Here is an 18,159-nt window from a genome sequence, read left to right as displayed (position 1 = left end):
TTCATTTAAAACACAACTGTAATCATTGATATCCCAGGTCACTCAGAATGTCATTGGAACATATGCACACTTGCACAAAAAATCGGTTTAGCTCTTATGATCAACATATTGATCCACATGATTTAATTTTTGCTTAGGTCTATAGTTGTTTTAGAGGTACAATCAACTCTTAAAACATTTACTTTATAAACTAAAAAAGTTAGTTAATGTTCTGGAATTGCTTACATAGTCTGAAAATCAGTCAAAACACTCACATGACATTTTTTGCATTTGAGAAACTGTAATCACCATTTGTATTTGTTATTATTTAATGGGTAATGTGTTCAGCCTTTTCTGCCAATTGACTGTTTTTAAGTGTCCATGTTTGTGATATTGTTCATGTTTTTGTTAAATTGCACCTGTAATCTGTGTTTCATTTGTCATAATTTAAACTAAATCAATGTAGTAATGCACAGTACTCAAATATTTTTTCATTATTTAGGCTTAAATGGATTTTCTCATATCTTGTCCCTGTATGCTTTGTCTAATACTTTCAACACAAAACAGTGATGAAAAATTAGGTTTTATTAATGCCAGTTGACATTGCATTGAGGATGACCTTGGGTTGCTTTGTTACCACTTATTTGGTTGTGTAATTTGATGTAGTTCTCATTTTACACTATCCTCATGCTGTGGTTATTCTTTCGCTAAATCTCTTACACATATGTGTACGCATGTTGTGTAACTGGCAGTGCTAGTTTGAAGATGTGTGAGAAAAGCAGTGAGTGTAGAAATCGCTGCTCGTCAACCAAGGACTCAAAAAACTCTTTATCTTATTATTTCATGCCGTACTGTTAAGTTACATATATAGCTAAATGTGAAGAATATGTAAAGTCACTCCAAGTACAACACAAATTCAGACATGTAAAAAGTCAAAATGTTCTCAGTTTATCATATTGTGTTATATGTGTTATTGTGTTATGTTTATGCTTTTCTCAGATCACATTGTAACCATGGGCTTTCCCAGAGGGCCTCACTTCGTCGTTAGTCACGGTGTTCACCCCTAGAAAAATAATGTCTTGAAACTATTTTTAAGCTTTGCTGTGTTCAGAACACCACTGATGTGTGACTCTATGTGGATTCCCTGAGTGGGTTGCTTAACAAGATAAAGCGTTTGTAAGGATGTCAGATGTCTTGTTTTCCCCACGGGCATATGCTGTTGTGCTGTCATAATCCTCCGGCTGCGTGTCTCACCGTAACATCCTATCATTCTCTCTCATTTGCTTGTGCTTTGATCAGCTTCCTTTCTCTTTGACTTGTTTGTGGGTTAACAAGTGGCCGAGGCAGGTATCTGGCTCAACAGGGTCTCGCTGCATCACTCCTTGTTTCATCATCATCATCATCATCACAGATTAAAATTTTCTTTCTGAAGGTGACGGCCCTGGTCTTGGGGAGCTATTGTCCTGCAAAACAGTTATCCAAACGCATAAAGGGAAATTCTTCTCTTTTAAATGAGTGCCTGAAAATCCCTCCTGCTTTGCATTGTCTACATTTTGAAAAGTTTATTCATGCCATTAACATTTTTCTTACATGTAAGTTTTTCTTGCAGGAACAGCAGCTAAATCAGAGATGCCAGTAAGTGGGAAGCCTGCAGAGGGAGGTGTTGCCAGGTTTTCCTATGAAATTAAATGCTCCTGTGTCCCTCTGCTCCTCCCTCCCTCTTCTGTGGGAGGCCAAAGTGTTGAAGCAGTGATGAACAACACAAAGAAGGAAGATGGTGAGTGACACCTCCTTTGAACCATTACGTTTGTTGCCTAAGCAAAGGATCATGGGCAAGTGTTGGGCTTCAAGGTGAGGTCACACGCTGAGGAAAACAGCTTGATATGGAAACAGTGCTAAGTCTGAGCTGTGAGTCAGTGGTGTGGTGAAGAAACACTTTCATATAGTCATCAGATGTTCTCATTATGATGAGCTGAGGTTTTATATCTCTGCAGCAGATGGTGCTGTTGAGTATTGCCTGCACTGTCTCTCATGTCTCTCTTATTTGATCAGCTTTTACTAATGCTAATATTAGTTTAACACATAACTCAATGAAAAGAAGTTACAAGGTTGTATAGAATATAAGTCAGCATTAATAGCCACATGATCTCAGAGTCTCAATCCCTGATCAAAATGTAAGAAAACACAGGACTGCAACCACCCACAAACTAATGTAAATATTTCGATACAGAGATTATACAGAAATGCCAGTAGTATATAGTATATAGGCCTATAGACAATAACTAAATGATTTACTTTAAAGTCACTAATGTTTTCATACACTGTTAAGTTGCTACAAAACATGGTTAAAGTTTGAATTCTGGTCAGTTGTCACTATGAGGAGTGGATTTCTCATAGCTCTTAACTAGAGTGCATAAATCATCATATTATCTGCTAACAATTCACACTTTGCATCAGTCAATGCCTCAGGCAGGATCATGAGAGTGTGAGTACTTCCTAAATGGGTTTGTAAGTGAGGTTTTATGTGACACTCATTTTGACGCTCTTTTTCCACATTCAAATACAGATCCAAATGATTGGTCTTGATGTGACAGTTCAGTGTGGACTGGTGTCAAAACTCGGGCAAGATGATCATTTAGTCCAGCTCCTTCTATCATGTTGGTCTCATGGTTAGCAGGTCAGGGTTCATCTTTTGACAGGAGTGTATGCTAGATTAGATAGATAAACCTCAGTCAACCTCTGCTTCCTCCCAGAGGAAATGTGCTAAACTGCACTTTTGACCAAGAGCATTTCATGTATGTGTTTGGGCAACAGCAACTGCAGTCAGCATGAAAGTACATTTTCCAGTTGCTTTATCAGAGTTTTTCAGTCCTTTGTAAATGATACTGACCATTTATCAAAATGCCATTTTATGTCTTTCATCATGTAATACATCCATATGTAAAAGGGACTGAATGTGTAAATGATGCATTATGGTCCCAAATCATAATGACTTATGAATGCTTTAAACTGAATGATGCTCTTTTCCATCTTCATGACTCTGCTAAATTTTATGGGGGGGCAGTTTTTCAGATACACATTTTACTCATGTTACCACTAAGGTATGAATTAACTGATAATCAACTCACACCATGTGAGGAGAGAGAGCCCCATCTTCAGTCCTTTCAAGTTGGTGCGTTTCCGACTGGTCACTGATGGAAATCAGTAAAAGTGTTACTGTACCTGAACAGGCAATGCAAAGATTATGCACAAACCACATTTGAGTTCCGCTGTGGTGAGCTTAAATGTGGTTTTATTTCTTCTGATCACTGCGGTAAAAGAAATGTTGATTACGCAAATGAGGAAATGCTGCCGAAGAATTCACTGTAAGTGCTTTTGCAAATATTAACCACATAACTGTGTACGTGACTGTGAGAACGTTAATACACGATAGACACGTCAATAGCTGTGTGCAGTTTAAGGACAGTTTTAAGACAGAAAATATTCACAGAATATTTAAATCTGATTTTTTTCTTTCTTGCATTCAGAGTGGAAATAAACATTTTAGTTTAATCTTGTTTATCTTTAGCAATCTTTGTGTTTAAGGCAGTGTATTTGTTTATTGGATTACCAAATAAATCCAATTAGTTGCTGCTCAGGTGTCCCAGAGGGCAGAGCTCCCTGAATATAAACACAGACCACCTGAGATGTAATCATCTGTGCTGATATTACAAGATTCTTTTCTTAAATTATCCATCCATTGTAGCAGTAATGACTATTTTACCACAGTGTGCAAGCAGGAGAATTACACTCCACTGACACTTCATAGGGTACACTCTAAACTCGAGAATACAGTCGAGTGCAATCCAGTTCAACACGACTGCAACCTCAATAAGGAGAAAAATAATAATTAATACCTTTCTGACAGTGTCAATCAAACATTATTATCTTTGTAAAGGTAGAATTTCTGGCTGAGTTGCTCTAAATACTGTGGTTGTCATATTTTTAAATGCATGTTCAGTATGAAGTATTGGTCAGTCTTTTACTTATAGAGCACTCAATAAAATCAAACATGAATGCAGTGTTTAATTATATTAAGCGGCTCTTTGGTCATGTGTCTGCTCTAAGCGTGTATGTGTCCCTGTGACCACACCCCGGGCCACCCTGAAAGAAAGTGTGCACTTCAGCATGTTCCATTGACCACAGCAGTACTGCAAGCCTTTGCACATCCACAGTTCCAGAACGCCTCATAGAACAACAGACAAGGTCTGTGGTGCAGCGGCCTCGCATCCCAGACCCTCCCCCATCCCCTGACACTGCCACTCCTCCCCTTTCCCCTGACCCCCCAAAATACTCCCATGTAGTTCAATGTGAAAGTGTCACGTGGCTTTTGGCCCACCAGCTCAAGTGCATTTGTTCTGTGCTGATTGTTTTAAAGGATTTTGCCTCCATCAACAGAAAAGTGGAGGGGATAACTTTTTGGAATTCAGCCTAGGGCTTCCTCTTTGACGTTTCGCTCACTCCTGGCTTGCACTCTCTCTCACTCTTTCCCTGAGGAAAGGCTGATACTTAAGAGGGTTGATATATCCTGAGGAATTCAGGTAAGATGATGCCAGGTCTTTTGTTAATGGCTGATGTCACTTAGATGGTAAGGATATGGAATAAAAACAGAGTAGAATGCATATCACTGCATCCTAACCAGTGAGTGTATGTCTCACAGGTGGGCTAAGCAGGCCTTTACCATGTGATGGTGACAAGCTTTCAGGATTTTAGCACAGATCATTTACGTATAATGTAAATATTTTGTGTATTAGATTTTTTTGATGTATTTTTTAACAATTTTTATTTTCAGCATTACCCATAGATTGTATTTATCTGGTTCCTTTCATTCAATCTGTTTTATTCAGACCCTCCACCCAAGAGTGGGGATGATGTTTTTTCACTGATAGCTTAGAACAAAACTGACCCAGCTGACACTGATGTTTGATATGTTCTGCTTTGAAATGCTGATTTCTTTGGCTATAGTTCACAACAGTTTGTTGTTTTCATACTCAGAGGCTACACAGGAGAACAGGATTTAAACTGTCAATACAGGGTTATCTGGACTAACTCACTGCAGAAATATTCTTGTATTCTTATATTTGTTGTCAGTGTTTTAAAACTTTGTTCATTATTTAATTCTAGGCTTCATCTGTACTCACCATCTGCATCTCTCACAGCATTGTTAGTTGTGTGAGGGTTGACTGTGATGACCACTGTTCTTAGGCTATTTTATGTATATATTACAAGTTTTATCTATATTATTCAGGGTTTGTGTGGTAGGCCTGGGGAAGTGTACATATTTGTAGCTTATGCAGCCATGAGTATAAAAAACACATTCAAACAGAGAGAGAGAGTACATGTTGCTATGAGCTGATAGTATTGCGGTTGGTATGATTACTCTATCCAGGCCAGCAGCTCTCATGACAAATTCTGTGCTTTGTTGTTACAGCTAACAGTGTTATCAAGACAAATTGATATTCATACATAGACAGACTAGCTCTAACATCCCCATGTATCTTCACAAAGAATGCAACGACTGCAAATGCTGGTTCTCGTAGAATAGTGCAGTCTCAGTATACATATGGCAAATATAGCTGAGTTGATAACACATTTAATCTTTGCTTGATGACAAATATCCCACAGGAAGGAGTCACCTCTGTCCTGTAGGAAATGTAGTGTAATAAATTTGACAGTTTACCATTGGTCCAGTAATGCTCAGTGAGTGTGTGATAGAAAGAAAGCAACAGAAAATGCAAGTGAATGTCTTTCCTTCACCAGACACTTAGGTCACAGTGCTCTTGTGGTAGTTAAGATAAGACATCACAGCAGACTGACTACATTAAGTAGCTTCTAGATCTGACTATCTCTTCCTGTCTTTGTGTGTACATCTTCAAGCCACTCCTGTTTCCTTAATACTTTTCCTACTGAATGAACATTAAAACCTAAGCTATAAAACCCTGTCTTAGAAAAAAAATGTAATGTAACTTTATTTCTACAAGCTGACCACTGAGTCTTCTTATCTTCTGTTTTGCACAGTGCATAAAGCCCTAGCCACTGTCATAGTGTCACTCATGATGTACAGCTTCATGGGAGGGGGTCTGTTCTGTGCCATCGTGGGGAACATCTTATTGGTGGTCTCCACAGCCACAGACTACTGGATGCAGTACCGCCTGTCTGGCAGCTTTGCCCATCAGGGCCTGTGGAGGTACTGCATGTCTGGAAAGTGCTACATGCAGACTGACAGCATTGGTAAGTGGGAAAATATCTTCTTGGACCCTCAACTTCCCCTTGCATCTTCAGGTCCAGGTCTACATATCTGAAAACAATAATCATTATAGTAACTGTATTTACTACAATAACAAGAATGTCTAGGTGACTCTTGGAGGATGACGTTGCCATGTTGGCAGACTAGAGCAACAGTAACAGTGGTGGGAAAAATAAACATATATCTCATTTATAAGACTTAGGAGAATACAGTTATGCTAGCTGCTCTGTGAGGCTGTACTTGGCACATTTCAATCACATTGGCTAAATGCTAATGTCAGCAGGCTAACATGTGGATGCTAGACAAATATGACATTTACCACATTCACCAACCTTGTTTAGTGTCTTACCATGCTAAAAATTGCTAATGACCACAAGCACAAAAGTACAGAAGATCATACAGGTATTTGCTCAAAAACCAAAGACATTTTAATTTATTAGATTTCATGAATGTCTGAACAAATATTCATGGCGATCCACTCAGTAGTTGTTGAGACATATCACTCAAAACAAAAAATGTCAGGTAGCTACTAGAGAAAACACAAGGGGATAATCTAAATCAGGATATATCACTTGTAAACAGTGAATATCTGTAGAAAATTTTATGCCCAATCCATTTAGTAAATTCTAAGATATTTTAGTGTGGTGAACTGACTAGCAAAAGTTGCCATGAGCCACACAGGTAGTGTGGCTAATAACAAAAATACTGCCGTGTAAGAGTACTCTAGTAAGTAAGTAAGTAAGTAAATTATTTACTTACTCTGACTAAAAGTTAGAAAATACCATGAAATTCAGTGTCACATATCCAGGTTCTGATTCTGTGTCTTTGAGTATTAGGTTATCATTATGTTAAACACTATCATTTGAAGTTTCTTAACTTCTTCCTTGATTATTTCACTCTGTGTAAGAATGAGTTACTGACTTTAGAACAAAAACATACAGAATACACAGTATGCTGACAGAGTGGAATAAAAGATTCTCAGGCAGCATTGTCTGGGCAGCATTACACCCATCCACTGAGTAAAACCACTATTTTATGATCTCAGTAGTGGTGTCAAATTTAGAGAATTTCCTCTGAAAGCAGAGAATATAAAACATTACATAGAATAAAATGTCTGAGTTCATGTGTAAGGGGTCAGAGTGCATTTTGGAACACAAATGTCCAAATCAGATGAAAGGTTTTATCATTTTCAGTGTATCTTCCTGCACATATCTTTAGAAACTTTATTCTCTCTCTTGTTTTACTCCTCCTCAGCTTACTGGAACGCCACTCGTGCTTTCATGATCCTCTCTGCCATGTCATGCTTTGCTGGCATCATTGCAGGAATCCTCTCCTTTGCCCACTTCTCAGCCTTTGAGAGGTTCAACCGCTCCTTTGCTGCTGGGATCATGTTCTTTGTTTCAAGTGAGTTGCGGTTAAAGTAATAATATAATGTCACTGTAATTCAGCATCATATTCACCATGAGTGATGTATTATGTAGTGAATTTGCATCATGTAAATCTAGGCCTGCCATAGAAACTGTAGGTGCACAATGGTGCCCTCAGCTGAAATGACTATTTCAGATATGAATTTTAATATGTGTCACTCTCTGCCCACAATGCCAGCTCTCTTTGTTCTGCTTGCAATGGCCATTTACACCGGGGTGACAGTGAACTTCCTGGGCAAGCGTTTTGGTGACTGGCGCTTCTCCTGGTCCTATATACTAGGCTGGGTGGCCCTGCTCATGACCTTCTTTGCAGGTTCGTTCATATACAGTAAAGGAGCTCTTATATTAATAATACTAACAGAGGAAAACAGTAGTCCATACTCTTAAAGCACCTATGTCTCTCGTGAAAAACAAAAATCACCAATATACTGCAGTCACACAAACAGTCATTTTCCTGAATATTTATTTACAGTAATTCATGAAGTTGCTGTTGTTTGTTATGAGTTAGTGGAGTCTCATCAGCTTAGATCTCACAAAAATGCCCTTTAAGTATTTTCAATCTTACACATCAGCAAGCCTTAGACACATAAGAAAACAACAACAACAACAACAAAAAAAAGTTGAAACTGAAAAGCAAATTCTCTTTATACTAGTTTGTTGTGGTGCCACTATCATGTACTTGACATTATGTCCTGTATAAATAGCCTTTGTGCCATACCACTTTATAGCTGACTTATGTTTTGTTTTTCAGGTATATTCTACATGTGTGCCTACAGAATGCATGAGTGCAGAAGAATGGCTGGCCCACGTTAAAATAAACAGGAAATACTGAGTCATGGGTGCAAAGAATATTAGTTCCTTCTCAAAAATAGAGAACTTACTGTGAAATAATAAAATTTTGAATTTTGCATATGCATAAACATGTCTTGAGGTTTTGTCATAACATGGTTTACATTGTTTGGGGTGGAAAGCAGCACAGTCAGAATCAGATCACACCTAACAAGATATTTTAAGACTGTGAGACATTGCATTGTAAATATAAACTGTTAAATATGGCCACAGGTTGAGTAACAACAACTGTTATAGCGGTCTGCATATTACTACGCATTCAGAGATCATGTATGTAATATATAATTGAGAGATATGTGTGTTTTACTCTTAGCCAGAGCTTGTGCCCTGCCTTTCTGAAGGAGCATGTCCACGCTTCCTGAAAATAGACTTTTCACCAGTGCAGCGGAAACTGGAGGAGGAAAAGTAGAAGATTATAGGGTCAATACAGGTGTTGAAGGTGCTAAGAAGCAAGGTGTAGTACCTCCATTCTGGGCTTTTACCCTGGAAGTAGCCCAGTAAATGAGAGACATTGTATGGCACCACACAGATAAGAAACACAGCTAGAGTCCCTAATGCCATGCCGATGGCCTTCTGCTTCTGCATCCAAGATATCCTGGGGCGACTGTACAGGATCAAGATGCAGCGCAAGTAGCAGTAAATGCAAATTATAAGAGGTATAAGGCAGAGCACAAAGAAGAACTCCAAACGTACTGGGAGAAGGACCTCCAGTTGCTTCTCTGTGAATTTCTCATAGCAAACACTGGAGTTTTTGTTGGCTAGGGATGGGTGGTGCTGGGTGATGAAAGTGATGCTGCAGTGTGCTGCTGAGATTAGCCAAATAACAGCACTGATCACTATTGCATACACAGGTTTGTGCAGCTGATGATAGGTGACAGGGAAAGCTACTCCAATGTAGCGAACCACACTTACTGCCATCAGCAACAAGGAGCTGGTGTAGATTGTGGAGAAGAAAGTGAAGGAGGTGATTGAGCACAGGAAGTGGGGCAGATTCCATTTCATGCCTGAAGCTGCCTCGTGCATCTTGAGGGGAAGGACTATCAAGAAGAGCAGGTCAGAGACAGTCAGGTTGAGTAGCAGGATGTCGGTTGGAAGTGGTTTGGAGTGGATCCTGACACTGAAGGCATAGAGAGCGACGAGGTTGGCTGGCAGGCCTATTAGGAAGGAGATGACGTAAACCGAAAGAATGACGTCACTCTTCACCACCGTCTCCATTGTGACCCTAAACCAAAGAAAGAGAAAAATAATCAAAAATCATACATCAAAATGTATTACAGACAATTGTTAGTAATTACTAATTGTTTTAAATTTTTATACCATTTTTGTGTGTCTGTCATAGTGTCTGACTTGATAAATCTGTATGCATGATGTAGTCCAATAAGAAACATTTAGCTTGTTTGTGATACCTAATGAACGGAGATTATAGGGAAATATAAAACATAAGCTCAACGGTATTCCCCCTACCAAAATCCAATTAGACCTGTCATCAATCTCATATTAACTGATGTATTAAATTACATTAGCTCATGCTGTAGATAGTACTATCACCAAACAGCAGCAAGTCATTACTGTTATTTACAACAGTTTTCATAAACACATGAATATTTGGTTGCTGTGTGAGAGTATACAATAAATATATCCAGTCAAAGACATTTGACATCTATTGTATATGAGAATAGTTAAAGTTAGTTAAGAAAGTAGCTTTTCATGACTCTGATCATGGACCAGTTCCCAAACAAATGAGCCACAGCCAGCTCTCAAGCCCAGATTCCATACACCAGATGTGTAATTTAAATAGCAAAAAGAATATGTATACCTGGAGTGTTAGAATAAATAAGGAAATCATATTTACTTACCTAGTAGTAGAAGTTTTCAAAAATGTTTTGAAAAGGCTTTAAAAAACAAAACTATTATAGCTCTGTGTTGTCTGTCTTGCTGTGTCTTTCATCAAAGACAACCAATTTATGACCTGTGAGTTGAAAGATGAGCTGATATAAAATGATATGAGCCGGAAACAGTGAGTCATGTTTCAGCCCACACTGTGACACACTTCTCACCTATTCTATACTGCGCAATGAGCTGACACCAGTTGGTTAATATTAACTAAAATGCAAAACTGCAGCTCATGTTGACTTTTATATTTGATGTGTTAATAAAGGACCTCCTCCCTCTGCATAAACTATGAGCATAATAATTAGGTTTGGATTTCATCAGGCCATAAGCTTGCATTTACTCAAAGTTACGCCTACACCACAGGCTCAGAGAATAAGACATCATTTCAGATAAACAAATTATTTTTCCACAGAGGCAATCAATTTAGGACGTCCTTTTCTGAGTCCAGCATAGCATCATTGCTAAAAAGTGATTTCAGACCTCTAAGGTTTAAGCAACAGAGTGGAGAATAGCTACACATATCATGTATACTGGGATAGAATTTAACCTACAGGACATTTATTTGCTGTTGCTTAGGGACGATTTAAATGATGGTTTCCTTCCTGTCAGTTCTAGTCATATTAGCATCAGTTAATACTGCAGCAGGAAATAAACATGTCCTATGTTTAAAGCTGTCACAGATACTCTTGTGTATGTAATTCAGCTTCTTTTGTCAACTTAAGTCACTGTGAATGATATGTTTAAGTCTGACTATTTACCTACCTAACTAGACCTGTTCAAGTCTGATGAAACTGCATAGAGAGAAGGTACAGCACATAAATATTACTCCAATTAATTTGATTGAAATGATAACTTCTGTAAGGAACTTACTGTGTGGGAGCAGCAGCATACATCCTCTGATCAGCAGTTTAGATATACGCCCATGTCGCAATGCATTCCCTGTAAGGAAGTCAAAAGTATGATTTAATATTTCTACATCCTTGAGCAATAAAAGCAATAGCAGATACTATACTCATGTGTGTCATACAAATACTCATGTGTGACTTGAATATGATGCTCAATGTGGAGAGAATGAACAATCCATGGTGCCATGTTTTAAAAGGATTAGAAATTTAGTTGTGTGTCAAGGTCTCTGCCAGCCCCCCAATCAGATCCATATATAGTATTTTCATGTGATTTATGATTAAAATTAATGATGGTCTATTGTGAACCCATGCGTAATTTTCCCATCTATTTTTAACCATGCGTAATTCATCAGTCACATTAACTGCACCTTTGTGAGTGGTCGTACTTCGCCTTGTCTTTGGAGATATGTTGCGTTACTCTTGTGTTGCTGACCTCTTGTTGGTTCATGCATCTCTTCCACAAAATCATTGTCATATACACAGGAAAGTCTGTACAACTCTGGGTTTCTCTCTGGTACACATGGGCTTGATTGTTTGTATTCATCTTGTAATCTATTAGCAAGAAAGAGAAGGTATTCACACTTTTTTCAGCTTCCTCACTGCATTCTCATTATCAGATTAATACGTAAAGCCAAGTATTTGCTTGGAGATTGAGATTGTTTTCTTTACCTTTGAGTGTCGTATCTTTGCTCTTGTTGGACATTGTCCATAGAATTTTGTGGCCTTAAAAAAGATGCACAAAGAATGCTCTGAATTCAGCAAATTTGAAATAAGTCCTTGTTAGTTTCTAAAACACAAAATGACTTCATACCTTGAAGGGGTGCTAGTATTGCACACAAAGCCCAGTGACTGTCTGTGGGTAATTACAATGACAATAAAAAGATTAACCATCACAAAACAACCATGTTGTATAACGAGGAAGTGAAGTCTACCAACCTGCGTCTGCAAAACCTTCTGTAAATGAACACTGCACATCCAAACAGTAAAGCAACTCCAAGGAGCATTAAAGCTGACAACCACATGATCAGAGAGGCTGTAGAAGGAAATTAGCTTGATAAGTAAAGATGATACACACACACACACACACACACACACACAAACAAACCAAAAGACCAGAACCTGTCACCCATATAACTTACATGCTTTTGACAAGTCATCTATGGACAGGTATTTGGTGTCGCTGCCTAGTGAGTTCTGGGCTGTGCAAGATATGTTATTCTGGATTTTAGCTGGGACACTTATTTCCCCACTGACTACATTCTTCTTATTTGTGGAGACAAAGCTAAAGGAGGATGGAAGACTGTCATTTCCATCAATGCTCCAGTATATAGAGGCACTTGGGAATGCCTCAGCTTGGCAGACACACTGCAGAACTTCCCCTGACAGGTGGCAGGAGGACTCAGGAAGGATTACTGGGACATCTAGAAAGATGTAACAAAATGTTGTTATTTAACAAATAATTAAATCTCTCTGACATTTTGGATTTCCTGTATGATTTACAAAAGAAGATATGTTATCATCAAGCCATAACATTTTTATATATATAAAACAGCAAAGTTTTTCACCTTAGAAACAGTAGTGGCTTCACAGTCAATTATGTTACTGCATTTAGGTGGCCTACCTACTTTTACTATTGGTCTAAACCTTTCTGTTTCCCCATGTTTCCTGTCTGAAACTGTTTACAGACAATAAAGGCAAAAATGGCAATGAAATAATGTTTCAGTACTCCCAAATTATTGCACACATTATGTTTCTCTAGCTCCTTTAATTTTTATTCAGCTCTTTTGGGACCCCAAAGTAATTCTTATATGGTAATCATTATGGTTTCATTTTCATATTATCTTGAGAGATAATGAGCCTTGTATTATTCAAACAAATTATCTCAGAGAACCTGCCTCCTGGCAGCAACATTTGTTCCACTTGTAAGATCAGTTTTGTCCAAACAGCTGTCTACAGTGGAATAGGATATCTGTGTTGCTTTGTTTGTCTGGGTCCAAGCATACAACCTGAGGAGAATCGTTACTCTTTTACTGGGGATAAATGTTAGTAAGTCAGTAAATTCACTGGGTGTGACTACACACTGTGACTACTGTTAGATTAAGATTAGGGTAAAGTTTTCATCATTATCTTATATGATTTTTTATTATAGTGTCTGAGGACACAGCATGACTGACTGAGAGCAGACTTCTCTGCACATTATTATGGAAAATGACAATAAATATTTTTTACTTGCAATTAATAAGTGAACAGTGGATACTTAAAAGGCATACAAAAATAAAATATTAATATATAGATCCATAAATAGTTAAGAATTATTTATAAAAAATTGTAAAATCTCATCTTTATGCACAGGGTTCTATTTAGGGGCGGAACGTTGGAGCGGAAGAGGTCATTTTTACTAGACGTATTGGTTTAGTCCATTCAGGTGACATTAAACGACCGCAACGTGTGCCTGAGCGGAGTTAGCTATCTTTAGTGAAAGAGAAAATGACATTACAACGTGGGTTTAAGTAACTTCTCGTAAGCCTAAGTTTACATCTGTAATAGAGAGGCCAGGTGTAAAGGAAAACCGGTGGAGTTTAAGGGAACGCCTCATCTAACGCATGGAATATCGGTCAAGGTAAGCTAACTTTACTTTTGCGTCTCTGCCCGGCACATGACCTGAGTTACTTTGGGGCTAAACCAAACCGTTACTTTGCAATGTGTGTTTAAGAAATAAAAGACAAAACGAATCTGTGAAGCCAAGGCAACGGGGGCGACGACTCGATACCGTTTCAATTTGCAAGTATTTAAGCTAGGTAGGTAGTACCCGGCGTCGCCATAGCAACCCAAGAACAACCCCATAGCAACCCCCAGATCACTGACAATGAGCGATCTTAACGTTTTCCTGGGAGGATTTAACACCGGCACTATGCAAACCCAGAGTTCTTTTGGACGTAAGCAAAGCTTATTTTTTGTCGACCCTGGCATTAGTTTACTTAATAACTTCACAACATAGCCTGTTTTGCCAACAGTGGAACAGAATTCAGATTTTTTGCTAAGTAGAAGTACCACAATAAATATGTAAAAGTTCTCAATTACAGACTTGAGTAGATATACTGAATTACTTTCCACCACTGGGTACACACAGACAATGAGGTCTCATATTGTATGTTGTATGTTGGTGCTTGACTTGATTCAGTTTTGGTGTCAGTGCTCTCTATTGCTTTGCTACTGGGTTATTCCTCTTCCTAAATTGTATATGATCCTCGAGGCCCATTTAGAAGATGTCCTGGAGCTTTCAATTGTATCATAAGATCTTCCTCAGCAGATTGTGTTTTGTGTGACAAATGGGCATTTACACCACTAAATGGGAATTGTGTTGAGATTGTTTGGACAATTATGGTTTCCAGGGTTTCAGTCTTCTATGGTTAATAAGTGTCCTATACTGCGTGTCTAAAGTGGTTCTGGTAAAAAAAAAAAAAAAAAAGTGACCAAATGAGCACTCAAATATGTAAGTGAATAGATGAAAATCTCTTCTGGTCTCATTAACTTCTGTTGGAGTGGAGGAAAGAGAATGTTTTTTTTTCTTTTACATTGAACATCTAGATCCAACCAGTTGGACTGCCCCACTCCGATGTCATTGTGAGCGATGCAGGAGAGAGAAGTATATCGTGTAACGTTGCTGAAGGTCATTTTTCTCTCAGTTGAATTTATTTTGTTGATCTGACCCATCTGTCTTATGAGCCATGAGAACATGTGTGGTTGTGGGTTACAATTAGCAGTACATTCTGCGTTGATACTGCCACCCTCCATCATTGTTTCCTTTTCCGGTATCAGGGTCACAGCCACAGGTTTATCTACGGATAAAGGAAACATACAATTAAGATAGTAAGATGGTTCACTGCTAACATTCTTGATGAGTAAATATATTTTTGTCATTTAACCTGCAGTATTCAGCACAAGACAAGTGTGTCACTTACATAAAATTGTGAGAGTTATGAGTTGACTTTCTGCAGTGAAGGTTAGGAACTGTGCAGAGCAACTAATTTTGCTGTTGTGCATTTCATATGTTGCTAGTCCTTGCATCGTCTTTGTGTACAGCCATTGCCCTGGTACCTTCTTGCTAAAAGATGTAAAAGTAGAATTTTTCTGAAATGTACTTATGCTAAACTCAAGGGATGGAGGTGATGGAGGGCAGGAGTAGTTTATGCTGCAGTTAGCCTGGAAAAACTCCCCATCCACTATTTTCTCCTGAATGGAGATTATGGGAGCTTTTCTCTCTGGAAGGCAAAAGAAAGTCATAATAGAAAAAAACAAAACAAAAACAAAGAATCAGTTTTTGATTTCTAGATTAACAGTTGTGTAAATGCAATGTACTATGCAGAAAACTATGCTATACAGAAATGGTGTATCAGAATTAGATTTTCAGATTTCAGATCCCAGCAAGGATAAGTTGCAGATTGAGTGAGCAGTGTTAAGGAGCTGTTACTTTGCATGGGCCGATAATCGGCGCCGATATTCGGCATTTTGACGCATATCGGCATCGGCCGTTTTTTTTAAATCCGCCGGCCGATAAGAGATCAATTTAAAACGCGGTTATTTTGGCGCTGATGCAGCCGCGCCTCTCTGTCTGTAGTCACTACTCTGTCTCCAGCATTGTCCCGGCCAGAGCACCATCTGATTGGTTACACACAGAGCCATGGCAACAGCCAATCAGCAGTGAAAGCTGTGCATGCACATTGCTCACACACAGAACAACTCTGCTTTTTGCACCACAATCTGGTGCTGCTCAATTGGGACTACTAATTGATTTGAGATTCACATTTCTGTGCAAATTTTATTTAACTTTGTTTTATTGACTCTATAAAACTTCAGGAAGCTATTTATTTATTTAATTAAAATTTCAGTTAACTTTATAAGACATGCTGCTGAGCCTGGGAGCTCCCTGCACTTTTTGTTGGAATTTAAAAAACAAAGCTGTCTATTGTCTATGATAAAAAAAAAACCTTTAACATGTTGCAAATCTGAAAAGCTGTTTAATAATCATATTTTTAAAGGCATTTAAACAAAGTTAAGCGCCGGAGTTTGTATTATTCAAAATTTTTATGGCATTTTTACTGCAAATGAATGTCGGCTCCTTGACTACTAATAATTGGTATCGGCCCTGAAAAAAACCATATTGGTCAATCCCTAGTAAGGAAGTGTGTAATGTGGAATAATAATACTTTAAACTGTCTTGTCACTGTGCGTGAGGCCTTTGGCGCAGGAAGGGCGGTTGGGAGCTGCGTCTGTTGTGGGTCACATATGACAAATAAGGAAATTTGAAGAATAAATATCTTGCTTTATCTGGTAACTGCATGCCTTCACTTCAGCAAAACGTTTAGAGGAACTGCTAAAAATAATTGGCCACAGCAAATTAATGGTGCATAAAATAAAGTAACAGTAGCATTTTTCTTCACATTGAATAGTCCACTGGTTTGGCAACATTTATCCTGTAAATCCAGTGTTTTCTTATTATTTTGTTCTTATCTCTGTGACTCACACAGAGCAGAAACTATCTCACAGTGAGTCAAACATGACTAATTATTAATAACAAAATAAATGTCCAAATGGAGAGTCATATCTAGACCAAGTCAGCAGAAATTGAGGTTTTTACAGTAAATATCCTTGATCATGTTGATTATATTGTTTATCCTGTTGTTTCTACACAAAATTCAGATTTAATTTGGTACCTACTGGGCAGATCTCCAGTCTATCACAGTGCTGATATATAGAGACAGACAGCCATTCACACACTCACACACCTACGGGCAATGTAGAGTCACCAGTCATCCTAACCTACATGTCACTGAAGGAAGCTGGAGTGCTCAGAGAGATTCAGAACATTAATATGTGTGTGGACAGCCCTTGTCAAAAATATGTTCTTGCAAGCACGTATGTGGCTGTGGTGCAGTGAAGAACTATGCAGTAGTGTTTCCGATATACAGTACATATTCTATTTTTTTATTTACATGGTTGAGAATTTTCTATTCTTTTTTTATAGGCCTCTGAATGAATGCTACACTTGGATAATCAGATGTAACCTTCAAATAGATTTGTTAAAATTTCATATGTTTTATTTTTCTAAATTAAATTTAAATGTACAAATAGTTACTTACCAACCATGATGGTTGCAATTTGATCATGATACTTCTGTTTTGCTTCTGGGTAGATCCAAACATAAAGTTGTAGATTGTTGTCATCTGTCCTCACATTATTAATTCTCAGGGTGCAGTTTCCCTCTGTAGCATTACCTGGTACTGAGGTGCGTCCTTTGAACTGGTGTTCAACTCCATCTGGGTTATGTCCGTCATACACCAAAGGATAGATTATTTTGTGGTACTGATACCAGTTGACCCGAGAATGAGGTTGTGTCTGACATGGTACCACAACACAGCTCCCCTCCACTGCAGTAACTGTTGCGGGTATGGTGATAGTCCAGCCTGTTGTGGGTACGGTGATCGTCCAGCTCACCTGCTGGAGAGCTGAGAGGCCATTGTGTCATGAGAGGAGGAGGGAGGTAGGAAAACAATATTATAACACAACTAGTTTTAGGTGTGGTTGTTCTGTTTTGTTGTGCTATTTTTGTGATGAATGAGAGAGCAAAGTACGTGACACAGAGCTGGAAACTCTGATGCACCGTGAAAACAAATTAACCACAAAGCAGAGTTTCCAGCAATAGATACGAAGCATTCACCTCACCAAGTGTAATGAAAAAGAATCATTTCTCAGAAACAAAGTTAAAATATTTCTGTGACAAAATGACAATGATAAAGGTCAATTATTGTATATCATATAA

The 18,159-nt window shown here is 38.3% G+C and overlaps 2 protein-coding genes across 4 annotated transcripts; one reads left to right on the top strand and one right to left on the bottom strand.

Moving 5' to 3' along the window:
* The first annotated feature begins 55 nt into the window (after nt 1-55).
* On the top strand, nt 56-8,572 carry lim2.5 (lens intrinsic membrane protein 2.5). Of its 2 annotated transcripts, none has more exons than XM_018699968.2 (5): nt 56-1,756; nt 6,037-6,249; nt 7,520-7,669; nt 7,871-8,005; nt 8,444-8,572. In XM_018699968.2, exons 1-5 carry the CDS (start codon nt 1,609-1,611, stop codon nt 8,503-8,505), a joined length of 708 nt encoding a protein of 235 aa, XP_018555484.1. In that variant the 5' UTR covers nt 56-1,608; the 3' UTR covers nt 8,506-8,572. The 2 variants fall into 2 exon arrangements, with proteins under 2 accessions (XP_018555484.1, XP_018555485.1); XM_018699969.2 differs by lacking the exon at nt 56-1,756 and adding an exon at nt 4,131-4,559.
* LOC108899490 (free fatty acid receptor 2) lies at nt 8,139-11,851 on the bottom strand. Of its 2 annotated transcripts, XM_018699962.2 has the most exons (3): nt 11,708-11,851; nt 11,305-11,373; nt 8,139-9,763 (listed from the first exon to the last, which is right to left on the bottom strand). In XM_018699962.2, the coding sequence occupies exons 2-3, from the start codon at nt 11,325-11,327 to the stop codon at nt 8,851-8,853; spliced, it is 936 nt and encodes a 311-aa protein (XP_018555478.1). In that variant the 5' UTR covers nt 11,328-11,373; nt 11,708-11,851; the 3' UTR covers nt 8,139-8,850. The 2 variants fall into 2 exon arrangements, with proteins under 2 accessions (XP_018555478.1, XP_018555479.1); XM_018699963.2 differs by lacking the exons at nt 11,305-11,373; nt 11,708-11,851 and adding an exon at nt 10,398-10,813.
* Nucleotides 11,852-18,159: the final 6,308 nt, after the last annotated feature.

Source organism: Lates calcarifer, linkage group LG15 (genome assembly GCF_001640805.2).
Source record: "Lates calcarifer isolate ASB-BC8 linkage group LG15, TLL_Latcal_v3, whole genome shotgun sequence".
NCBI classification, from domain to species: Eukaryota; Metazoa; Chordata; class Actinopteri; family Centropomidae; genus Lates; species Lates calcarifer.
Note: the sequence above shows the minus strand (reverse complement) of the source record. Positions and strands in the feature narration are given on the sequence as shown.

Excerpts from the sequence above, each read along its gene's own strand:
- LOC108899490 (XM_018699962.2), bottom strand. The coding sequence starts at position 11,327 with ATGTATGCTGCTGCTCCCACACA. Across the intron at positions 9,764-11,304 it reads TATGCTGCTGCTCCCACACA|GGTCACAATGGAGACGGTGG; the intron begins GTAAGTTCCTTA and ends TCTTTGGTTTAG.
- lim2.5 (XM_018699968.2), top strand. The coding sequence starts at position 1,609 with ATGCCAGTAAGTGGGAAGCCTGCAGAGGGAGGTGTTGCCAGGTTTTCC. Across the intron at positions 6,250-7,519 it reads CATGCAGACTGACAGCATTG|CTTACTGGAACGCCACTCGT; the intron begins GTAAGTGGGAAA and ends ACTCCTCCTCAG. Across the intron at positions 8,006-8,443 it reads GCTCATGACCTTCTTTGCAG|GTATATTCTACATGTGTGCC; the intron begins GTTCGTTCATAT and ends TTTGTTTTTCAG.